Here is a 21,105-nt window from a genome sequence, read left to right on the forward strand (position 1 = left end):
CCGCATTTTTCTACTCTTCTGACCCTTAGGATAGGGTCTAGATGGAGTGGAAAAATGGACCCCTATGGCAGAGATAGTCTTGCCATCCTGTTCACACCTGGTGAGAGTCTCTTTTACCTGAGGCCCAAATAAGGATGAGCCATCAAAGGGGTGTTGGTAAATGAAGACTTAAAGGGTTCCACAAATTGCCAATGGCACATCCAGAAGTGTCTGAGTAAAGCTACTCTGGTACCTGCTGCCCTACTTGCTCCATCTGCTTCATAAGAAATGAGCCTCATGGAGGACTTCGCCAAGTAGGTCAAGGTCGCAAGCTGGGAAGCTGCCCTGTTCGCAACTCCCTCAGCTATACGATCTTGCAGGGTATCTCCTAGCTCCTTCAGGAGATCCCTCTGAAGTCGTGTGAAATGTGATTAGTAATTCAGCGATCTGAGAGTAAAAGTCACTGAAGAAAACATACACTTCCCATACCTGTCCGTCGTGCGAGACTCTTTGTTCGGCAGATAGACAGATGAAGACTTCTCCACAAGTTCCTTCTTGGTGGCTGCTGCCACCGCCATGGCATCAACATGGACTCCCTTTGAGAGGAAAGACTTATCTTCTGAAGCTGTAATGAATTTGTTAGGTCTCCTCAGAACAGGTTCCATGGACTCTGGAGCGCTCCATGCCTTTCGACTAACTACAGACAAAAGTGGGTCAAAAAGCGGAGACACCCAAGAGGTTGAGGGTCAGGAACCAAACGCATCCAGGTATACAGACTCATCCTCAGAAGGGGCTAGGGACTTCCAGCCACCCCCCTGTCTAAGGATGTCCAAGGGGGACCCTTCTGACTCGTCTAAGTCTGTATCCGAAGTGATAGACTCAGGGGAGTCTAGATGCTTCCTCTTACACTTCTTCTTCCTAGGGACCTCCTCCGAATGTTCGGGGGAGGTTTCGGAAGAAGTGGTGTCACCCAGTGTGATGTTCTAGGGCACAGGTTCCCTACACTTGCAAGAGGAGGGACAAAGGCAGACACAGGCACTGAGGGAGAAGGAGCCAATGGAGCCGAGGGTGGAGCAGTCTCAGGAAACAACACGCTCCACATCACCTTGAAGGCTCCACGATCCCGAGTCAAAGGAGGCTCTGGCTCTGAAGAGCCCAGAGATCTCCTTCGAACCGGGACCGAAGGCTCCAAGGCCAATGTAGGAGCCAAGCTTTCCTGCGCCGAAGCTCCGAGAGTGTGAGCGGGGTCGGACAAGGGTCCGATGCCTCGGAGCCGGTGAGAGAGCTTCAGATCCCAGACCCCTCGATGAACTGAGACATCACGGAGATCGGAGCGATCGTCGGAACGGATAAAGGAGACAAAACCGGAGCCGATGGTTCCACCACTATGAGCTCCATGCACTCCAGCTCAGAGCTCAAAAGAGTTGGAGGAGGAATCAATGGAGAAGCAGGGAGGGCCGAATGAGCCAAATCCTTATGGGCTCAAGAGTAATTTACCAAGTGCCTGTGACTTGAGGAGCCTGTTGACCACTCTCTCCATGTCGTGATCCGAAAGTCTGGAGGACCAAGAGGAGTGTGAAGAGGACTGGTGTCTGCCCGCTCCAGGTTTCAGCAGAGGAGATTGCAGAGTGTACCAGCTCCAAGGAGGGAGACCATGATCTCTTATGGATCCAGACCAGCTCAGAGGACACAGATGGAGCCACCGGAGACTTAAATTTGTCGGAGTCAATGCTGGAGGCCGACAGAGCAAAAGGCTTCTCAGTAATTTTTGTCTGTTTCGAGCTCGGAATCGATGGCTTGGAGTGTTTCTCGGACACTTTGGTTGGCTGAGAACCCTGAGATGAGGCATCTTGAGGGTTCTTCAGGAGGCCACATAAAATAAGCTTATGTCTTCTTTCCTGCAGGACTCTGGAACTAAAAGCATGACAGATTGAGCAAGAGTGTCCTGCAGGTGAACAGCCCCTAAACAATAAACGCAACTCATGTGCCCGTCCGTAAGGGACATTCTTTGGCAACACGAGATGCATTTTTTTAAACCCGGAGGGTTTAGACTCTTTAGACATAACCAGCAACAATCAGGAAAAAGGTTTCCACAGAGAAAAAACAGAAAACTATCACTCACAGCCTACAACAAGTAGTGCAAACAGGCTGATAACCACAAAGGAAAAAAAACTGACTGCTTTTTTTTTTTTTTTTTGAAAGGAAGAAGGAAGGGGAGAGCCTCTAAATTAAACGGCAACTCCCCCGATGGGACAACCTTTAACTTAAACGGCAATCCCAAGAAGGGGTGAGGAAAGGGAAGAACCCTCCAACTTAAACGGACTCTAAGGGTTAAGCAGGCCTGAAGGAAAAAATAACGGCCAAAAAACACCACAAGTTAGACTAACGAGGAAATATACACACTCTAACAAGTCAACAGAACTAATACATTTTACCAAAAATTAGCAATAACTACAAAAACCTAAAGTACTTAGCCTGAGCCAGTATTGAGCAATCTTGACGCTGCAAGCGGCAAACAAGATCTGGGTAGTTGCTGCTAGGCATGTTGTGGTAGGGGGTAGCCTCGAGCCAGTAAAAGCTCTCGAGCTATTTGTATATTGTCCGAGTCAGAGCCAAGGTTCAGCTCCGAACCCAACCAGCAAGAACGAAGGCGAGATGGGATAACATAACACGTTTTCTGAAGTAAAAAAAAAGTCTATAGCTCTAATTATGGTCATTGTTTATTAGGTGTAATTCACCAGATTTCCCTAAAAGTCACCAGTTTTTGGCGGGAGTAAGAGGGCATATCTCTCAGCCGTCAAGATTTTCACAGAATGTGAAAGCCCAGATTTTTGACTCACGTTTTTGGACTTTTTCTGATAATTTTTTCCCCCGGGCAAACCACTTGAGGACTCTAGTCACTAAATAATGACATACGCCTGACTGAGTTTCGGACTTTCTTTTCTTCATAAAATTCATGCTAACACAAATCCTGTAATTCTAGTTTCTAATAGCACTGTTTAAAATGAGTCTCTATTTTTGATGCCGTTGTCCCGCCATTATTTTAGCCTTTCTCCAGATTTCTTGCTCTAAGTGGTTGAGACGTGTGGACAGAGCTACAATTTGTGTTAAAATCAAGGACAGTTTAGAGGTATGCCCCCACATTGCCAGCTGTAAGAAGGACAGTGTAACATTTTGAGCGATAATCAGGAACAAGTTAAAAAAGGCATAGATTAGGAGCTCTTTTTCATAAAGGCATACGGCTCGGAACAGACGTATATTTCTCGCACAACACAACGTGCTACTGATTATTACTTGTTGACCGGCCACGCCTTTTATTTCAGAATAAACAGACAATCATCTATCTTCTTTTGCTTACGATCTGCATTAAATTCTTGCTAAACCAACCCTACTTTACTTCGCTTCTAATAAACAAATAACAACTGAAGGCAGAAAAAAATCGCGATACTCCCACTTGTATCACATTTGCGTCGTTTCCTAGTAACTGGGAGACGCCGAAATGCTCATCTTATCAATATAATGCGGTGACAGTTCACAGAACTACGGTCTGAATAGTGTTTTGCTAATAAACACCATCTCTCCCCAAAAAAACATGTCTTACAGTGAAATTCTCGCCAACGGTCGTATTTCCAAAGAAGCTCGTGACTTCTACGAACTAAAAAACAAAGCCGCTGAGTTTTACAGAACAAATGGTGTACCCCAGAGAATAGAAGAAGTACTAAATGCAATGTTTTATGAAATGCCGGAAGATGTGTACGGATATTTGGTAGGCAAAGGATTTAGAATATTCACTTTGGCATTTATATTCATTTTGTAATTGTAGACCAAATGCAGATGTCAGGTGAGGTATATGTCGAATACTTACTTAATACTTTCTCAAAAAGAAAAAGATCTCCACTTTTACTATTAACGAACTACGGAATGTGTGAACTGGGTTCAACTTTCTTTCACTTGTTGCATTTGTACCCATCCATCCCCAACCCTTTTTCCATTTTGCACATGGGGTCGGGGGTGCCACTTCAACAGTAGTGACAATCGTCTCGAGCTGAGGAGTACACCATCGGGAAACCAGCCCTGCCGCTGTAGTTTATTTGTAGGTTACACCTACAGCCAATTTAGAGTGTCCAGTCCACCTACTGCATGTTTTTTGAAGGTGGGAAATAGCCGGAGCACCCGAGGAAGCCCAGAAGACTACAGGGAGAGCCTGTAAACTCCTGACAGACGATACCCCAGCCGAGATTCGAACCAAAGAGCCTCTTGGTTTGAGGCGCCAAAGCTAACCGCTGCACCACCGCGGCCACAACCTTGTGCCAAGTTTACGACGAGACATATATCGCCTGTTTTATTATGCAGTCTAAGACTGTTTAAAATCTGAAACACAATTAAACTGTATACACAATGTTAAGACAAGGCAGTCAGCGGTTTGCATCTGGCAACACTGTTCCGCACAGAGCAGTATTTTTCACGAGTTCAAACATATCAATGAATTTAAGTGAGCCAACGGATCATTGACCTGTTCTTGTTATTTTACGAGTTATCCAACAAAAGTTTCCTAATGTATTAATGTTATTGTATATGTTGCATCTTTAGCTCCATACTTATATACCACAAAAACGGTGGTTAAATTTGTGGTGGCTAGCATCACACAGGAGTAAATCGGCATTTCTGGCTCACTGCTCAGGAAGATAGCAGTCTAAATTGGCGTTGTTCAGATCCAAAAATCCTGACAATTAACTCTTCACAACATTATTTACATGTACTAAAAAAACTGACGTGGATTTTGAACGCATCTTCCGTCCAGCTTTTTTCATATTACTAGGAAAGAAGTTGAATTGTGGGGAGAAGAGAGTTAGCTGACATGGCTTGCATTCCTCTTGTTTAATCCACAATGCTTAACCCATTTCTTTTAAATTCTATATACCTTCTTAATGCTATTTCCATAAAAATAATAGAATGCTTTTTATTTATTTATTTATTTTACATTTGTTTACTGGGGATGTTCAACTGGGCTAGTATCCCTTTTTCAGCAGAGGCCCAGAGAGAAAAGTTCCATTATAAAAAAAATATTAAAGCAATACAAGAAATCGATAACAATCAAGAATACATGACTTTGGTAAATATAGATAGTAAATAATTTATATATAAACAATAACAATTGAGAGAGTAATATAAAGTGAAAGAAAAAAGAAAGCTAACATAAATAAACATGAAATAGCTTGTGCCATCATAGAGAAAAATGACTGATCAGTAGATTAATATCATGGTTTTGATGATAAATATTTATGAAATACATCTATGGTATATGAACAAGAATATGGCTGAATGTTGCTATACTAGTGTTATTTCTTCTAAACAGTGATAGCTAAGGCAGTATTGAGGTGGAAGTACAAGGAGGAGGTAATATGATGAAACTGTAGGAAACTTGAGATAGGCAGATAAAGATAGAAACAGTAGCAAGCATGAGATAGGCAGAGAGAAACTTGAATTCCATGAGAGAAGGGATAGTTTGGATGTTAGAATTTCATAAGGGAAGAGACATTTTTGGTTGTAAGAGCATGGAAGGACAGAATGATCAGCCTGGATTAATGCAGGAGCAAAGCCAGTTTTTGGTTAGGTTTTCCTTAAACAGTAGTTTAAATTTGGACGTGTTGCTAGAATTGCACTATTGCATTAAGATTAACCAGATTTCACAGGTTTAAGTTTCATGTGAAAACACAATAACAAAAAATAAATAAATAAAAATAATAAATGTAATGTTTATATGTTTTAATATGGTTTAACTATTTTTTTTATTAAAAAAAACCACAAAATAAGCCTTGAAAATAGGTTTGCCAGTTTCTGCCAGCATCTCATGTCAGCTAAGCTTGTCCTATGCCATTATTATTTATCTTTTTTCGTGCCATCAAAAAAGTTGTCAAACTGCAGTTAGGTTTTTTTTTTAAAGGCAGCAGGTTTTTTTTTTTTTAATTGGATAGGCAGGAATAACAGAGTTACATTTCATATTTTTTTATATACATATCTACGCAGTCACAGTCTTACTGTTTTTTTCAGAATATGCACCTACTCAGAGACTTCACAAGTATCAACACTTCTGTGACAGACATCATGATTCACAATGAAAAAAATGATGAAAGCAAAGGCAAGCAGGCAGCAGCAACAGCTTTAGATCTTACTGAAAAGGTTTGGAAATGTAAGTACTAACTAAAAAAACAAAAAAAAGCAGAAAAAAAAAAGAAAAAAGTAGCTTACATTTTACATTGCATTTTTAATTGTCGCTAAGTCCAGTCCACCAATATATCCAACCAACAACACTTGGCAGCTATCGATTGAAAACTCAACTCTGCTTTTTTTACACAGGGCTATCGACATCCTGAAACTGTATGTGATAATTTTCCCCTAAACTACCAGTATCCCAGCACACTTTGGAATACTCTACCCCTCCCCTCTACATTTTCTTTTCTTTTCACTCTACTAAGCGTCAGTAAAGTACACATTATATACAAAATCTGGTCTGATATAACGTGAAGTACCGAATTTAGTATTGTCTGAGGCATGGAATTCCACGACTTAGATATTTGGTGGGAGAATAGAGAGTTACCTTAAGAATTATTAGATTTAGTTACTTTAAGTAGTAGTTTATTGGAGGATCTTAATGGCCTACCATTTGCATAGGGCTGCACTAAGCTCTTGAGTGCTGGACAGTTATCTGGATGGTGGAAGATGGAATGAATGAAGGTTAGTTGGTTGAGGTATAGGAGATTGGGTAGTTCAGTCCAATTAAGTTTAAGAAATGCTGTGCAGTGATGTAATCTGCAAGGGAGATTAGTAGCGAATCTTGCAATTTTCTTATAGTAGGACTCCAGTTTGTTTAAATCTGATTTTCTGAGATTAATGAATATCAGTGAGGCATACAGAAATGTAGAGAGTAGATGAGTCCTAGCTATGGAATGTCTAGTGGCTTCATTTAGTTTATGGCTTGACTCTGTGTAGTGAGCCTAGCCTAGCTTAATGTGGACCTTTTTCATAGTTAGAGCGAGGTGCTTGTCTTATTTTAGGTTATCGTCAATTGTGACTCAAAGGAGTTTGGTGTGCTGGACAGGTTCGATTTTATTTTTATTGGCTGAGTAGATGGTGAAGGGGGGAGAATCAGGAACTTTGCTATTAGTGAAGAGCATAAGCTTTGTTTTATTTGGATTGAGTATAAATTGAAACTCTAACTCTGCTATAATTCGCAAACAAAGTGCCTGTTACAGTTTGGAAATGGCATTCTTATTTACTAGCATCTAACTGGGTAAAATACTGTAAATGAAAATTGCAATTCTATAACAGACAACCAGTAAATAAAAATCAAGGTTTATTCTGTGTTCAGCTATTATGCACAGCCTCTCAATCAGATAACTATAATCACACTGTTCTAATCATTAGATACAGACCTGATTGTTATCTTTACACAACAAAGTCCTCATGTATTCCCTAGACATGACGTTTTCTTAACTAATGTCTAGAATGATTAAATTATACACTATTCTTAATTCATTATCATAGTCTCTCTACTAATGCAAACTAATCAGAAATCTTAGTATTATATAGATTTTTTTGTTACAACTGTTTCTTGATAGGCAGTTTTCAATCATCTAGTTATATTTCCTTATTTTCTCTCTACCCAGCTATGTAAAATAAATAAATCCCATGTTGTGGAACTTTTTTTTTCTGAGAATGTAGACAGTAATGCATTCCAAGAGGAAGTGTTGCAGAATACTGATTTCATGAATTCCAAGGCTAAACTTCAGTATAAAAGTAGATATACACTTTTCTGCTTCATTGGTGCTGACATTTTAAGTTATTAGCCCTACCCAGTACTGACACCTGGCTACCATATTTTCTCCTGGTAGTGGATATCACCTCCCTTTTCTAAGTGCCCACTTACCAGTCCAGCTGCTATATACCCACCTGGTAGTGGCTGTCATTTGAAATGCACAAGGACTATCTAGCTATATTTTTTTAAAGACAAAGGAACAAAATGGAGGAGCATACAAAAATTGTGCATAACATCATGCCACATCAACTCTTCACATAAGTACAACAGACTCATAAAGGTTGAGGTTCTCTGCAGCCAATACCTCATGCAACTATGGAGAGTATTCCTCTGTGAAATAACAATAATATTATGAAAGCATTATGTATCTGATGGTAAATGCATACAGCCTTACGGAATGTGAAAAAAACACCTGTCACATACAAACCACACCCTTTAACAGAAATCACTTTACACCGCATGTGCCCCCATTACATAAGTGCCAACCTTGCTACCTCAAAGGACCAGAGTGGACTGTATTGTGCTATAGGCAGAGAGACTGGTTTTGGTTCTCAAAAAATAAATTCCATGTTCATGAATAGAAATCCAGGAATTCTATCCATGATTTCTAAATGTAATTTCCGTTCCTTATTACAAGTTCATTATAATTTTCTACTGCATTTCTATATATGCCAAATTAAAAGAGATTCTAGGTACAGAGCAGTCAATAAATCAAGATGAGAGTATTGCAAGTAGTAAGCATGAGAAGAAATATGGGTTGTAGTGACTGAGTGACCAGGCCTAAAGTGACAAGTTCCATGAAAATTATAGTTTCTTCCAATACTCAAACAGTTTAGATTTAGGATTTACAGGTATTTATCCTGGAAAAATGGGAAATCAGTGTCCCTGGCTTTAGGGCTTCATCATCATTCTTATTTCCACTCAACCAACTAAACATGGCATGGTGACATAATGTAAAACTGAACAAATGAACTAATGAATACAGGCTCCAGTGGTTACAAGAAACCACTCCAAAACTGTGGAACAAATGGAAGGAATTAATACTGATAGAGCAGAGATGAAGGCTGTACATCTACTGCTTTGATGAATACTTGTAACTATACACAATTTTACCACGAAACAAGCAAGTTGGTCACAAGTACCCGAAACTGCACTGATAAACCAAAAAAAAAGGTACAAGCCAGATAGCCAGTCCCAGATGATTGTTTATTCTGCAAATCCACGAACCAACACTGATAAATCACACTGCAAACCAAAGATGGCTTGTACCTTTTTTTGGTTTATATTACACAATTTCCTTTTTCGGCAAGGTTATGTGGGCTGAAGAGGAACAGGCTTCTGTATTATTCAGAAGCTAAGGCAGATACCCTGTAAAATTTATATGTACTTTTCCAATATACTATTTGTCTTGTGGGCAAGCAAAGCCACTATATGTAACAAAACCATCCAGTATGGTTTAAATTCTCTGCTTGTTTGATACTGGCAGCCCCATCCAACCCCCCTGCTGCAAATATATCACCCCAGTAGAATTTCAATATAAATAGGTTGTATAACAAAAGAAAAAAAAAAAAAACATTTTCAAAAACAATTAGGGCATTGCCCAGCAAAATAAAAATGCCCTCATCAATCTGAACAAGCAACTCAGGGGACTAATCAAGTTCAGCAAAGCCAAATCTGAGATAAAAAACTAGCCTCCACAGCTATGGACAACCATAAGGCTTTCTTCAGTTATGTCAGCAACCTTAAAGGCAATACTCATTCTGAACTAACGACGAATGGAATTACCTAAATGGAGCCAGAAGATAGAATAAATCTGCTGATTGATAAATTTAGCTCCGACTTTACCCCCTATCACCTCCAGTCACCCCCTTAAAAATACCCTCCACCAGTTCTCCACCAACTATTGCTAGGGAACAGGTCCTCACAGTGCTGTCTATGACAAAGAGCACTGCTTTAATGGGCCCTAATAATATTCTGGGATGCCTGTTGAATAGCACGAAGCATGATCTGCCAGGCTCACTAGAATTTCTATTTAACCATATCCCTCAGATAGGCTTTATTCCTAATAAATGGAGGACCACAATGGCTATCCCTGTATACTAGTGGACACCTTTCACAGACTCTGGAAATTACAGAACCCTATGTCTGACTAGTCTCATATGCAAGGTCATAGAATTATCATGGATCTAATGAACAATAAAATGGGAAACCTACAGACACTGGATCCTACCCAGTTCAATTTTGTCAAAGACAGGTCAAGCCTACTTAATCTAGTGGATGAGGACAAAACAATACACACTGACCTGGCTAAGGCATTCAACACAATACCTCACCCTGGCATTGTAGATAAACTTACAAAATTAAGCATAAACCCACATGTCACCAAATGGATAGTTCACTATCTCATTTGTAAGACACAAAAAAATAGAATAGAGGAGTCCACCTCCATAAAAAGGCCAGTCACTAGCAGAGCCCTACAGGGATGGGAACCAGGACCTCTCCTTTTTAGTATCTATTTTTCTGAAGTCAAGGCAAATGCCAAGAGTCTCTGGCTGACCAAGTTTGCAGATAATTGCAGGCTATGCATAGGTACTGAATCCCCAAAAGACACAGATACCCTTCAAGAGGGCCTGACACAGACAAACAACTGGTACCAGAGCCATGGACTAAAGTCAATGTGCAAAAATGCATAATGGTACCATTCAAATAGATGGCAACCCATGGAAATTACCACTTTGATAAAACATTCCTAAAAGTAGACCCAGTGATCAGGAATCTGGGAACACACGTTGACAGTAACCTGACCTTTGACCACTACATGTCCACTGTGGTGAGAAAAATCATTCCATGTTGCACAACTTATAAGTAAGGGCGTGGCATCTAGGTTCAAGAAGGTTATTTATCCACTGTACTTGGCTCTCATCAGACCAGTCAGAAAGTAAAATGCAACACAAGAAGGTTGCTTCATGCTCATCAAATGATTTATAAAAATTAGTGCATACCAAGACTATATATTTCCCATTCTGAAGGAGATATGGGCCTCCTCAAAATTGATTATATGTATAGATCTGCAGTCATGGGACTGCATGCATATCTGCTGATCTCACAAGACCCAAACATAGTGAAAGTTTTGAAACATGAGGAGAATGTCTAAGATGACTTGCCTGCTTAGTTCAGTAGAAGCATATCAGCATCAAGCAGGAATGGAAATCAAACCAGAAGCAGATAAAAATCAGGCAGCAACTGAATGTGCCAAAAAAACAAGAAAAGAATATAAGGTGAAGGATCAGATGAGAAGGCAAGAAATGTGGAAAATGCATAAACATAGTTCCAAGTATAGAAAACTCTTGGAACAACTTAATGTTGATCAGGAACAAATGTAGGAATGGCTAAAGAAAGGCGAATTTAAACCAAAAAACGAAAGTTAATATTGGCAGCCCAAGCCAGTGGATTACATACAATACATGCTGGTGTACAAAGTCCATTGAACATGTGGGAGAAACAGACAAATGCAGGTTTTGTCAAACAGAATTCGAGACAGTTGCACATCTTTTTGCTGATTGGGATATATTACTGGCAGAAGAGCTTTATACTGAAAGGCATAATAATGTGGCAAAACTATTGCATAAGGGATTGTGCAAATATTATAATATTGAAATAGTTGAAAAACACTGGAAACATGAGCCACAAAGCATTACAGAAAATGATGAAGTTTATATCACATGGGATCACCCATTACCAATAGTATCAAAAAAATAGATGCAAGAAAACTTGATATAGTAGTCCACGAAAAGAAGACAAAACTAGCATTGATTATTGAAATTGCTACACCCAGTCACTACAGTGACTTATGTACAGAGAGGCACAAAGTCATAAAATACCAGGATTTGCAGGCAGAAATGAGGGCAGTGTAGAAGAAGGATACCCAGACAGTTCCAATAGTATTAGGAGCAATGAGTCTTACAAGAAAGAATTTATAATCATACAAGGATATGCTACTGATGCATGTAACTCCATATGAATTGCATAACGAGTTATTACTAGGGACATTGCGGGTGCCACTAAGAGCACTTCTGGCTAACATCAAAGATTGAAATGACACTAATTTCATGAACTTTAATTATACTTTGATTTAGGAATGAGGTCCATTCCCATCATGGTATTAGAACCCCAAAAGACTTGGAGAAATTAAAAAAGCAAAATGCACCCTTCATCAGGTACCTGATCAGGCACTTGCAACAGTTTGAAAGTTCACAGTGGTTCCTCTCAAAAAGAATACAGGGAGTAAACAAGACTGCTGTGCAGTAATCTATGCCTAACCAACAAGGCATCCAGTGATCCTACACTGACGTATCTGCTGCACATCCACACAATAAATATAATCAGAAATACCAAGTGTAAGCACCTAACCTTCATTCACAACATGAACAGGACATGTCTGTGTCTCAAAGGTTATCTCTTTTCTGGAACAGGCTTCCCATTCATGTGAAGCAAAGCTTATCCATAACCCTATTTAAGCATAAATTGGACTTATGGATGGGAAATCACAAATTTACCCCTGGTTTGGTGCCTATGTCCCTAATGGACAGGGTAGACTGTGAATACTTTGTGTCCAAGTCTATATCATATCTGAAAAAAATTCCTTGGGGTATTGACACATCAACAATATTTTGGTAAATGTGGGGTAAGGTTTGATAGCCTTAAAATGGCTGTTATGCTAATATCCTAGTAACCACCTATGAAAGCATCATATGCATGCAGAAACATAAGCATATAATTTAGGCATAATGCTGCAGAATGAACCAAATGACTTGCTATTATGTGGTCTTACTATTGTTGTTGTATTAAGTTGGCAGGCAGTGCTTTGGCAGATACTTTATGATTACTAAAGGCCACATTCCACAAGCAGACTTACAGATGGGTTTTTGGTTTGTAATTTGGGGTACTGAAGTAGCCATGTACTTGAAGTGAAGTCAAAAGGAGAAAGACAAGATGCATATAGAGCTAAAATGCTCAGATCACAAGGTTGTCAAAGTGTGAGATTAAAATGGTACATATAAAAACATAAAAACAAACCTGTTTGCAGTAATAGTGGGACTAGTAGCAAAAGAGCCTAAGTTAAACTCTGCTAATACAAATTAAAAGTAGTAGGCTGAAGTAGTTGTCATTCCCATACTGAGGCAGTTAATAAATCTAGATGGAATTCAGTTTGGAAGGGAAGTAGCATTCAGATACTGTGCATGTGATGCTCAACTTACTACTTCGGAGTATTTGTAGTAACAAATCATCCATCTTTTAAATCAGCATTCAAGAAAAGTTAATATGTACATCATAATGTATGTAATACTTTTACTGCAAATTCAGAATAATGAAAAAGACAAAGAAAAATCTCCAGCAATACAAATAATTTAAAATGAACTTTACAGACAGAGAACAAGAGTTAAGTAGTCTATCTTGCTGTGCATGAAATCATGTTTATGCAATCTCAAAATAATGAACACCTTTCCAAAAATCTGTAGGGGCAGATAGCTACCAAAATACAATTGCAGTGACATATAAAGCAGGAAGCCATATGGCAAAACTGCAGACACTCCAGAAGTCTACAGTCTGCTCCATTTTATATTTAGCTACTTTTCATGTTATCATACCAATAAAGCTGTAATCTTGGCATGCTGCTAAAATGGTAGATTATCAAAATGGATCAGCAAATATTTAAAGTCACTAAGCAACATTTCTGAGGAAAGATATGGTTTATATTAAAAAGTAATGTTACTGGCAGTACTTGGGTGTGCTGGTGGTAAAAGAAACATTATAACAGCATTTTTGTTGAATGCAAGCTGTAAAGTAATGTGTATTTGTAGGATTTAAAGAAGAGATGACTTTGCTTATGAACCTTCATTACAAACGTTGCCACTTTTATTCCAACAGGTCTCAGTGTGTGCTGCTTTATATATGATTGGATTATGAAATGGCTTAAATTTAGAGTATGCAAGTTCAGGGCACTGAATATATCTTCTAGTCACAGAACTGTACAAAGAGGTGTGGTTCAGGGATCTGTTCTGTGCTCCATTTTACTTAACGTTTTTATGTCAACTTTCCATTTGTCAAATTGTGTGTTAAGTAAATTTGTTGATTATTCTAAAATTAGACTAATGGTAACAAACTTGGGAAGCAATAATTTATTACAACATTGGCTGAACAGTTTATATCATGGGGTTACAATAAAAATATCAAAATGCATTGAAGTGTATTGTTATATAGTTTAGTCCAGTAATAATTATCCATATTCCATCAATATAATCAATTCATATTCCATTGGACTCCAACAGTATTTATAACGAGAGAACTGTTGTTTCTTATATTGGTTGGTTTTAAAGTTTGGTAACTGAAAATATCAGTAATTTTACAGAAAACATACTACTCATATTGTATGCCTTATTTTATAGGACTAGCTCTTTATTTGCGTTTTTAGAATTTTTGTATGCCACTTCTCATCACCATTGTATGTTACCTTTATATATTATAGCTGATATTTAGGGCTGCAACAACCAGAATCACTCTCAAATGTTCAAACCAGGATTATCTCTTGTCTCGGTACAGCATGAATTAGCATTCTGAGTGCACAAGTTCATGACCTTAAAGGAACAATCAATGGTGGCATTATAAGTTACTAAGGAAATCAGTCAGACTATAAAATATACTATCAAGTCCATATGCCTAAAAGATGAATAGCCAATAGTTGCCTTTATTTCCTGATTGCTTCCAACTATATATAATTTCAATCATAAAGAGGCTGCTATTGTTATTTAAATGTTTTAAATGTGTGGCCAAATAAAAATGAAACATAATTTATCTTATTTATTACTCTCTTACTCCTCTACTCCTCTCCACTCCAACTCCTGTTTCTGATTCTACCACTATTAGAACTACAAGTATTATACTTTCTCTGTAAAATTGTTGGAATTGAAGAACAGTACCTTTCTTTTTTTTTGAGAAAACTTGTTACATTACTGTTGAATATCTCTCTTGCAGTGTTATTAATCCTTAAGTTGTATTTTTTTAGCAATATATTTCTTATGTAATGTACTAGTATAAAGTGGAGCTTTTCTCCTCGGGCCTCTGCTGAAAATGGACTTGTTATCCAGCCAGACTAGCCCGGTCAACAAATGTAAAATAAAATAAATTTGTTAAAACTGTATATTTAAGTTTCTGTCTTGCAATCCATCCATCCACAACTCCTTTATCCCATTTTTGCATATGGGGTCAGGGTGTCACATCAACAATGACAGTCTTCTAGAGGCAATCAGTATATGTTAATATGGTAGTTTTTCCTTCCTTCCATTCCTGTAACTTTTACAGACATGGTGGTGATAAGTGCTTATGATAAAATAATACTGATTTAATTTCATTCTTAATCAGTACACTGCCTCTCTCTCTCTCTCTCTGTCTTTCTCACTTACGCCAAACATGCACATATTGTAACACAATATATACGTACACACACACCACAACAAAATACACGTTAGCATGATGTCTGTCTCTTACTAAAAAATATGCTTTCTTAATTTTAATAGTATGGTGTTAAAAGGGTGAAAGAAAGTTTTTGATTGAGCTTTATAGTATTTTTTCTGTGTACTAAATTGAGTAGTAAGGGTTCCATTTTTGCATGGTGTGGTTAATAATAGCATTGTTAATCCTGTTTTCAGGAAGTGCATGTAATGTAGGTGGGGGGTGGGCTTTAATAGAAATGTATTTTAATAATTACAACAATTATGTTTCTGACTGTTCTGAGCTATGCTTCTCAGGTATGTCTTTTGGGCCTCTTTCTTGCATATCATGTGACTTTACATAAGTCACACACCTTTACTGAGTACCTGTATCATGTTAAATATTAAGGTTTCATTAGCTATCAGATTATTGATTTATAAAACTCATACCTGTCAACCTCTCAGCGCAAGAAATCTGGAAAAGCCAGAAAGAATGGAGGGACAAAAGCCCAAAAATATGGACAGAATTTAAATATTACTCCTATAAACTTAGAAAGTTGCTAGAATAACAACTTTTGCATAATTATTTTCTGAATGATATAAAGTCTGAAACTGAAATGCCTGTCATTATTTAGTATTATTTAGTGACTTTAATCTTCAATGATTTGCCAGAAAACCACATATTTTATGAGGAACAGACCAAAAACATGAGACAAAAATCTGGACAATCTGCGAAAATCTGTACAGTTGAGAGGTATGTAAAAAAATACATTCTTTTGATTCAGTAGGTTCTACTTATTTGTTAATGGAAATCTGCATAATTTGTAATTGTGTTTGTAGAGATGAAGGAAATAGAGGAGATGTAATCCTTCATGGTATGGAAAGCTAGGCATAGGTCACCAGGTAGGAGTGCATACGATACAGAGGATAGGAACATAGTTTCAAGCCTGTCTTATTTGTTTAGGGTCATTAGACCAGTGATTTTTACATCAGAAATCTCTGGGGCCTTTATAGTTCTGAGACATGCTTGTATAGATATATGTCAAATTTATTATTTATTTAATTTACAATTGTTGACCAGGGAAGTCTGGTTGGGCACAAAGGCTCCCTTTTCAGTGGACACCTGGAGAGAAAAGCTCCAGTACATGTAATACAAACAAAATCTTTTAACGTTATTCAGTATTAACAATGTCAGGCAGAATATGATCAAAATAAATTTTACAATGTCAAAATAGATAAGATAGTAACTATACATAGAGTAATAAGGCTTCTTATACTAATTATATTCTATACAGATATAGTTAAATAACAAATCAGTAGGGTAGATGTCACAATTCAGAGTACTGATTTATTTATAAAGGGTGTAAGCCACAGTACAAATGAAGCACTGTATTATATAGTTGGTCTGATGAGAGCTAAAGGAAGAAGAGTGATAACTTCTTTAAACCTAGATAAGATGCCTTTTGCTATTCATTGAGCTAGATAAAAGGATTCCCCCCTCACTTTTGCAGAATGGTAGTTAAAAGATAGGGAGTTGCCTATGGAGATGCCAAGTTCTCTAATGACTGAATTAATCTGGAGAGAGCTGCTGCTTATACTGTAGATTCCAGGAAAGTTACATGTGACAGTGCTATACATTTTGTCCATTATCTTTACACCAGCGATTCCCATGGTCTATTCCTTTCTGTGTTACCATGGTATCAGGTGTTGAGTGAACACCCCACTTAGAATTATCAACACATTTGATTAGTTAGAGGTCCGGGTTTGTAGTTTAAAAGCAGAGAAACAGATATTGAACAGAAGCAGTTCCTGGAGTACATCACTAGTCATCTTTTTGCTTTCTAAGGTAAGTCCTACTACTTTAACTACATGTGCTCTGACAGTGAGTTTGCTATCCACCAACAACATAAGAGTCAATATTTAGGTTTTTGAGCTTACATACAATACCTGTATGGGGAACAGTACCAAAGGCATGATGTATGTATGATGTCTGGACTCCGTAGCAACATCCATATTTTCCATGTCTTTTTGAAGAAGTTAACTAGATTTAAAAGGCATGTCCAATTTCTGACAAATGTAAACTATTACTTGTCCTGGGCAAAAAAAGACTTTAATGTCAGTATTTATTAAGTCTGACATGTTGGGCTCCATAGTCTTACATATTAGGTTTGTTAGACTGATGGGTTGCCACTGAGATCTGGGTTAAGGCCACCCTTATGTAGAGGAATCTTGGTGACCACTTTCCAAACTTCAGTAACACAGCCTGTGGAAAGATGTAAGTTAAAGAGGTCTAGGAAAGGCTTGGGCAGGGCATCGCCCATCCAGGTATATTGTCAGAGCCAAGGATGTGTTATGTATGGCTTTGGAGAGGGCAGTTAAGAGTTGTTCCATGGTAATCACAGGAGGAGCAGGAGCTCAGTAGAACTTCACTGACTATAGCTGATGTGACTTTAGCATTAAATCTATATGCTAGTATATTAGTTATATCCTTGGCATTATGAATTAATTCAGGGCATTGTAGGATGTTGTTTCTTAGCTTTCTAATACAGAAGTGTAGATGGGGTGGGGCAAAGGGAACAGCCACTCCAGGAGCAAAATATTAGAGGGAGCAATTGCATATTTAATGCATTATGCCAGTATTACAGCATTACATTTGTGGTCTGATCTGAAGCAGCTCTTTAGAGCTCTGTTTGTGAAAGCTAAAAAAAGCGTTTCTTTATTTTTAAAGTGCGGATTTCCATTTATGGGCATAAAGCAAGTAGTTTCCTGCAGTTTAAGAAGATTTTTTTTCTTTGCTCCCAAACTTTATGGGGGCTCCAGATCAAACAATGGCATTATGCACCAGATTAGCTAGCTACTCACCTTTGTTCTAATGTAGTTAAAATTATCTTTAGTTTCAGCTGCCATTTTCAGTTCATGTTTAGTTTTAAATTTCCTGATAGTGTTTTCAGTCTTTACTGATTCTTTTTAATAGAGACCTTTATATGGGTAGACTGTGATTTGTTGTAGACATTTAATATATATTTTTTTCTTTTATTGTAGAGTTTGGTAATGTGGATGTACCACCAAGGTGATTTACGTTTTGAATTTCCCATTATATTTGGACCTTTTGGGAACTTCTTGATCTATGCTGTTTATTACACATGGATAAAAGACTGAGGTGTAGGTACCTGCTGAGGCTATATGGGAACTGGAATATTATAACAATATTTTCTGAGCTCTTCATAATGTTTTAGAAGGTTGACCCTTTTAAAGTCCTTAAATTCCGAGGTATTCACTAAAGTGGTTAGGACAAGATCTAGAATGCTAGAACCCCTAGTAAGTAGTTAGACTATTTGCCCAAGCATTTACTTAATCAATGAATCTTTGGGCATGCCTCAGAAAGTGGTGCAGACATTCCAGTTAATAGCTGGATAATTGAAATCCCACTACATAACTATATTTTTATTTATGGGTAATTTAGTTGACATAATTAGAAAATGTTCATGGTCATCAGTGGATGCAGAGTTTGATCTCTAGCATGCTATAAAATAATTTATCTCATATGGGATGATTTGGACTCCAATGCATTCAGTGAATCAGGGGGAATCAATCTGGAGATAATCGTGCCAATGAAAGATATTGTCAGAATTGTAAAAAAAAAAAAAAACACATCAACACTTCCTCATCTTCACATCGCTATGTTACCATCTCTGTCACTTTACATAGCCTCTTCCTGTCACCTCCCCTTTATGCTAATCCATCCAAATCTCTCTCTCTCTTTCCCTTTACAGTTATGACTAAACTAACCATATGACTTTTCTGTATTACAGCTGTGAATTTCCAAGGGAATACTGCAGAATTTTATGTAGTGTTTACTTTGTCTCATTCTTCTCTTTGTAACATTTTTAGTATATCTCTATGCCTTACAATATTGTTGATTATTTTTGAAATGTATAATTTTCAACGACTTTTTATGTAATATCTTTGAAAAAAAATGACCCATTTGGACTTTACTGGTAAACAAATGCAGGAAAATAAATACTGATGTACCTCTGCAGTTTCATACAGACCTAAAAAGTCTTGAACCCTGGTATATGAATGTGTTCAAGTTGCAGGTGTGCAACAAGATCTAGGAAAATATTATTAATATGCCTGATAATGAGTAGAACGACTTTAATATGGTCAGAAGCTAGACTTTCTGTAGTCTTTTTAGAAATGCTGAAATGTCCAGTAAATGGATTTTTCCTAAATAAGTCACTATAGATATTGCAAAGTAATTGGCCAGAATGCAGAAGCTATGGCACATAAGGCCATTTACTTTTAAGCAAGTAGGTCTGTCAATCATCTCATCCCAAGCTAACCATATTAGACCTCCTTGAAATGATGCCAGCTACTTAGCAGTTGTTAAAACAAATACATTTTCCTTTAATCTGAGTATCATTCTGGGTGAGGGTAGGATTCTTCTGAGGACCAGAGTCTTACCTGCATTAGACATGCTGATAGTGAGATCCAACATGTCTCTCTGCATGGCACTCTGGGTTGAGCACACAAAATAATTCACACCCACATGAGCCATTACCAGATCACAGTCGTATTTTCCTGGTGTGATGGCCTCAGTAGCTGTCTTATTATAGATCCCTTTGCTGTAAAGATAGCTATCACCTTGTTCATGTCCATCCTAGTGAGTGTAGAATGTATTTGCTTAACAATGGAGTAATCAGTTGTATAAATGGAAGAGGAAGGTGTACAGTCTGTAGCTTTGTGACTCCCAGAAATTTGTGTTCTTATGTTATGTGTACAGTGTGAGACATGTAGCTAGGTAGGTAGCTATGTGTACAGTGTGAGACATGTAGCTAGGTAGGTAGTGATGTGCTATCTGTTTGTAGCTGTGCCTTTCTTGCTCTGACTCTGGGAGGTTTGGAGAGTGATTCCTTGACAACCCAGCATGTATAAGTTTGCTATTTTTATGTCAAAGTGTGGCTAGAGAGAAGTGATGCTCACTGACCATCTAATGTGGTTGAAAGGTAGGCCTCCAGATTGTGGAGATATTTACACCTCTCACCGATCATATCATGTTAATCTAGCAGTTGCTGGATATTAATGAGCATAAGGTAATTTCTACTTTATCTAATAACATCAAGTGCTATAAGGCTTTTAGCATAGGGAGTAAAGCCCCACCCATTTCCCCATCCCAGCACCTGATGTGCAGTGACATAAGACCATTATGGGTGAGAATGTGTGTCAGTATATGCCCTGGTATTTAGTAAACATGGTATAAATACCCTAGTAGCAAGATCAGGGCTGACACCCTAACTTATAACCACTCCCCTCCCCTTGGGACAAATGAGCCAGTAAGTTGTATGGATCTCATTCTCTCATAATAGAGGATGGCACTTATAATGGTAATAGAACAATGTACTAGATCAAATCCTGGTAAATAATGGATACAGTACGTGTGCTTTTAAGAGTACTTATTTTACATAAAATATATTACAGCTACATAGAAGAATTTTCAAGTGAAGTATGAGTGGATCCAACCCCTTTTTCAGTGATTACAAATAGAGCAGGTTTATGTCCAAAGAGGTTCTGATTAAGGAGAAGTAACACTTTTTTACAGAATATGTGAGTATGTTAATATGTAAATATTTGATTGAGTAAAGTTTAGCCCACAAGGTACCAAAGCATTCCACCACAAATGAACTTTTGCAGCACATGGCTTGGACTGCATATTCACCTACATATATATCTCATACCAATTAGACAACTTTAATGTTACTGTCTTTCTGTCTGTAAAGCCATTAAAAATGATCCTGGCCTGTAACCAGGGTAAACAGCCTTTCT

The 21,105-nt window shown here is 37.9% G+C and overlaps 1 protein-coding gene across 1 annotated transcript in view; it reads left to right on the forward strand.

Moving 5' to 3' along the window:
• Positions 1–3,486: 3,486 nt before the first annotated feature.
• ENO4 (enolase 4) overlaps positions 3,487–21,105 on the forward strand; it is a 1,153,105-nt gene continuing 1,135,486 nt past the window's right edge. The window contains exon 1 of the mRNA XM_044055968.1: positions 3,487–3,745. Within this exon, the coding sequence (XP_043911903.1) occupies positions 3,572–3,745 (174 nt within the window). The 5' untranslated portion in view covers positions 3,487–3,571. The remainder of the gene's footprint in view (positions 3,746–21,105) is intronic.

The sequence above is a fragment of the Protopterus annectens genome, chromosome 14.part0 (assembly GCF_019279795.1).
Source record: "Protopterus annectens isolate FY-2018-M chromosome 14.part0, PAN1.0, whole genome shotgun sequence".
NCBI classification, from domain to species: domain Eukaryota; kingdom Metazoa; phylum Chordata; order Ceratodontiformes; family Protopteridae; genus Protopterus; species Protopterus annectens.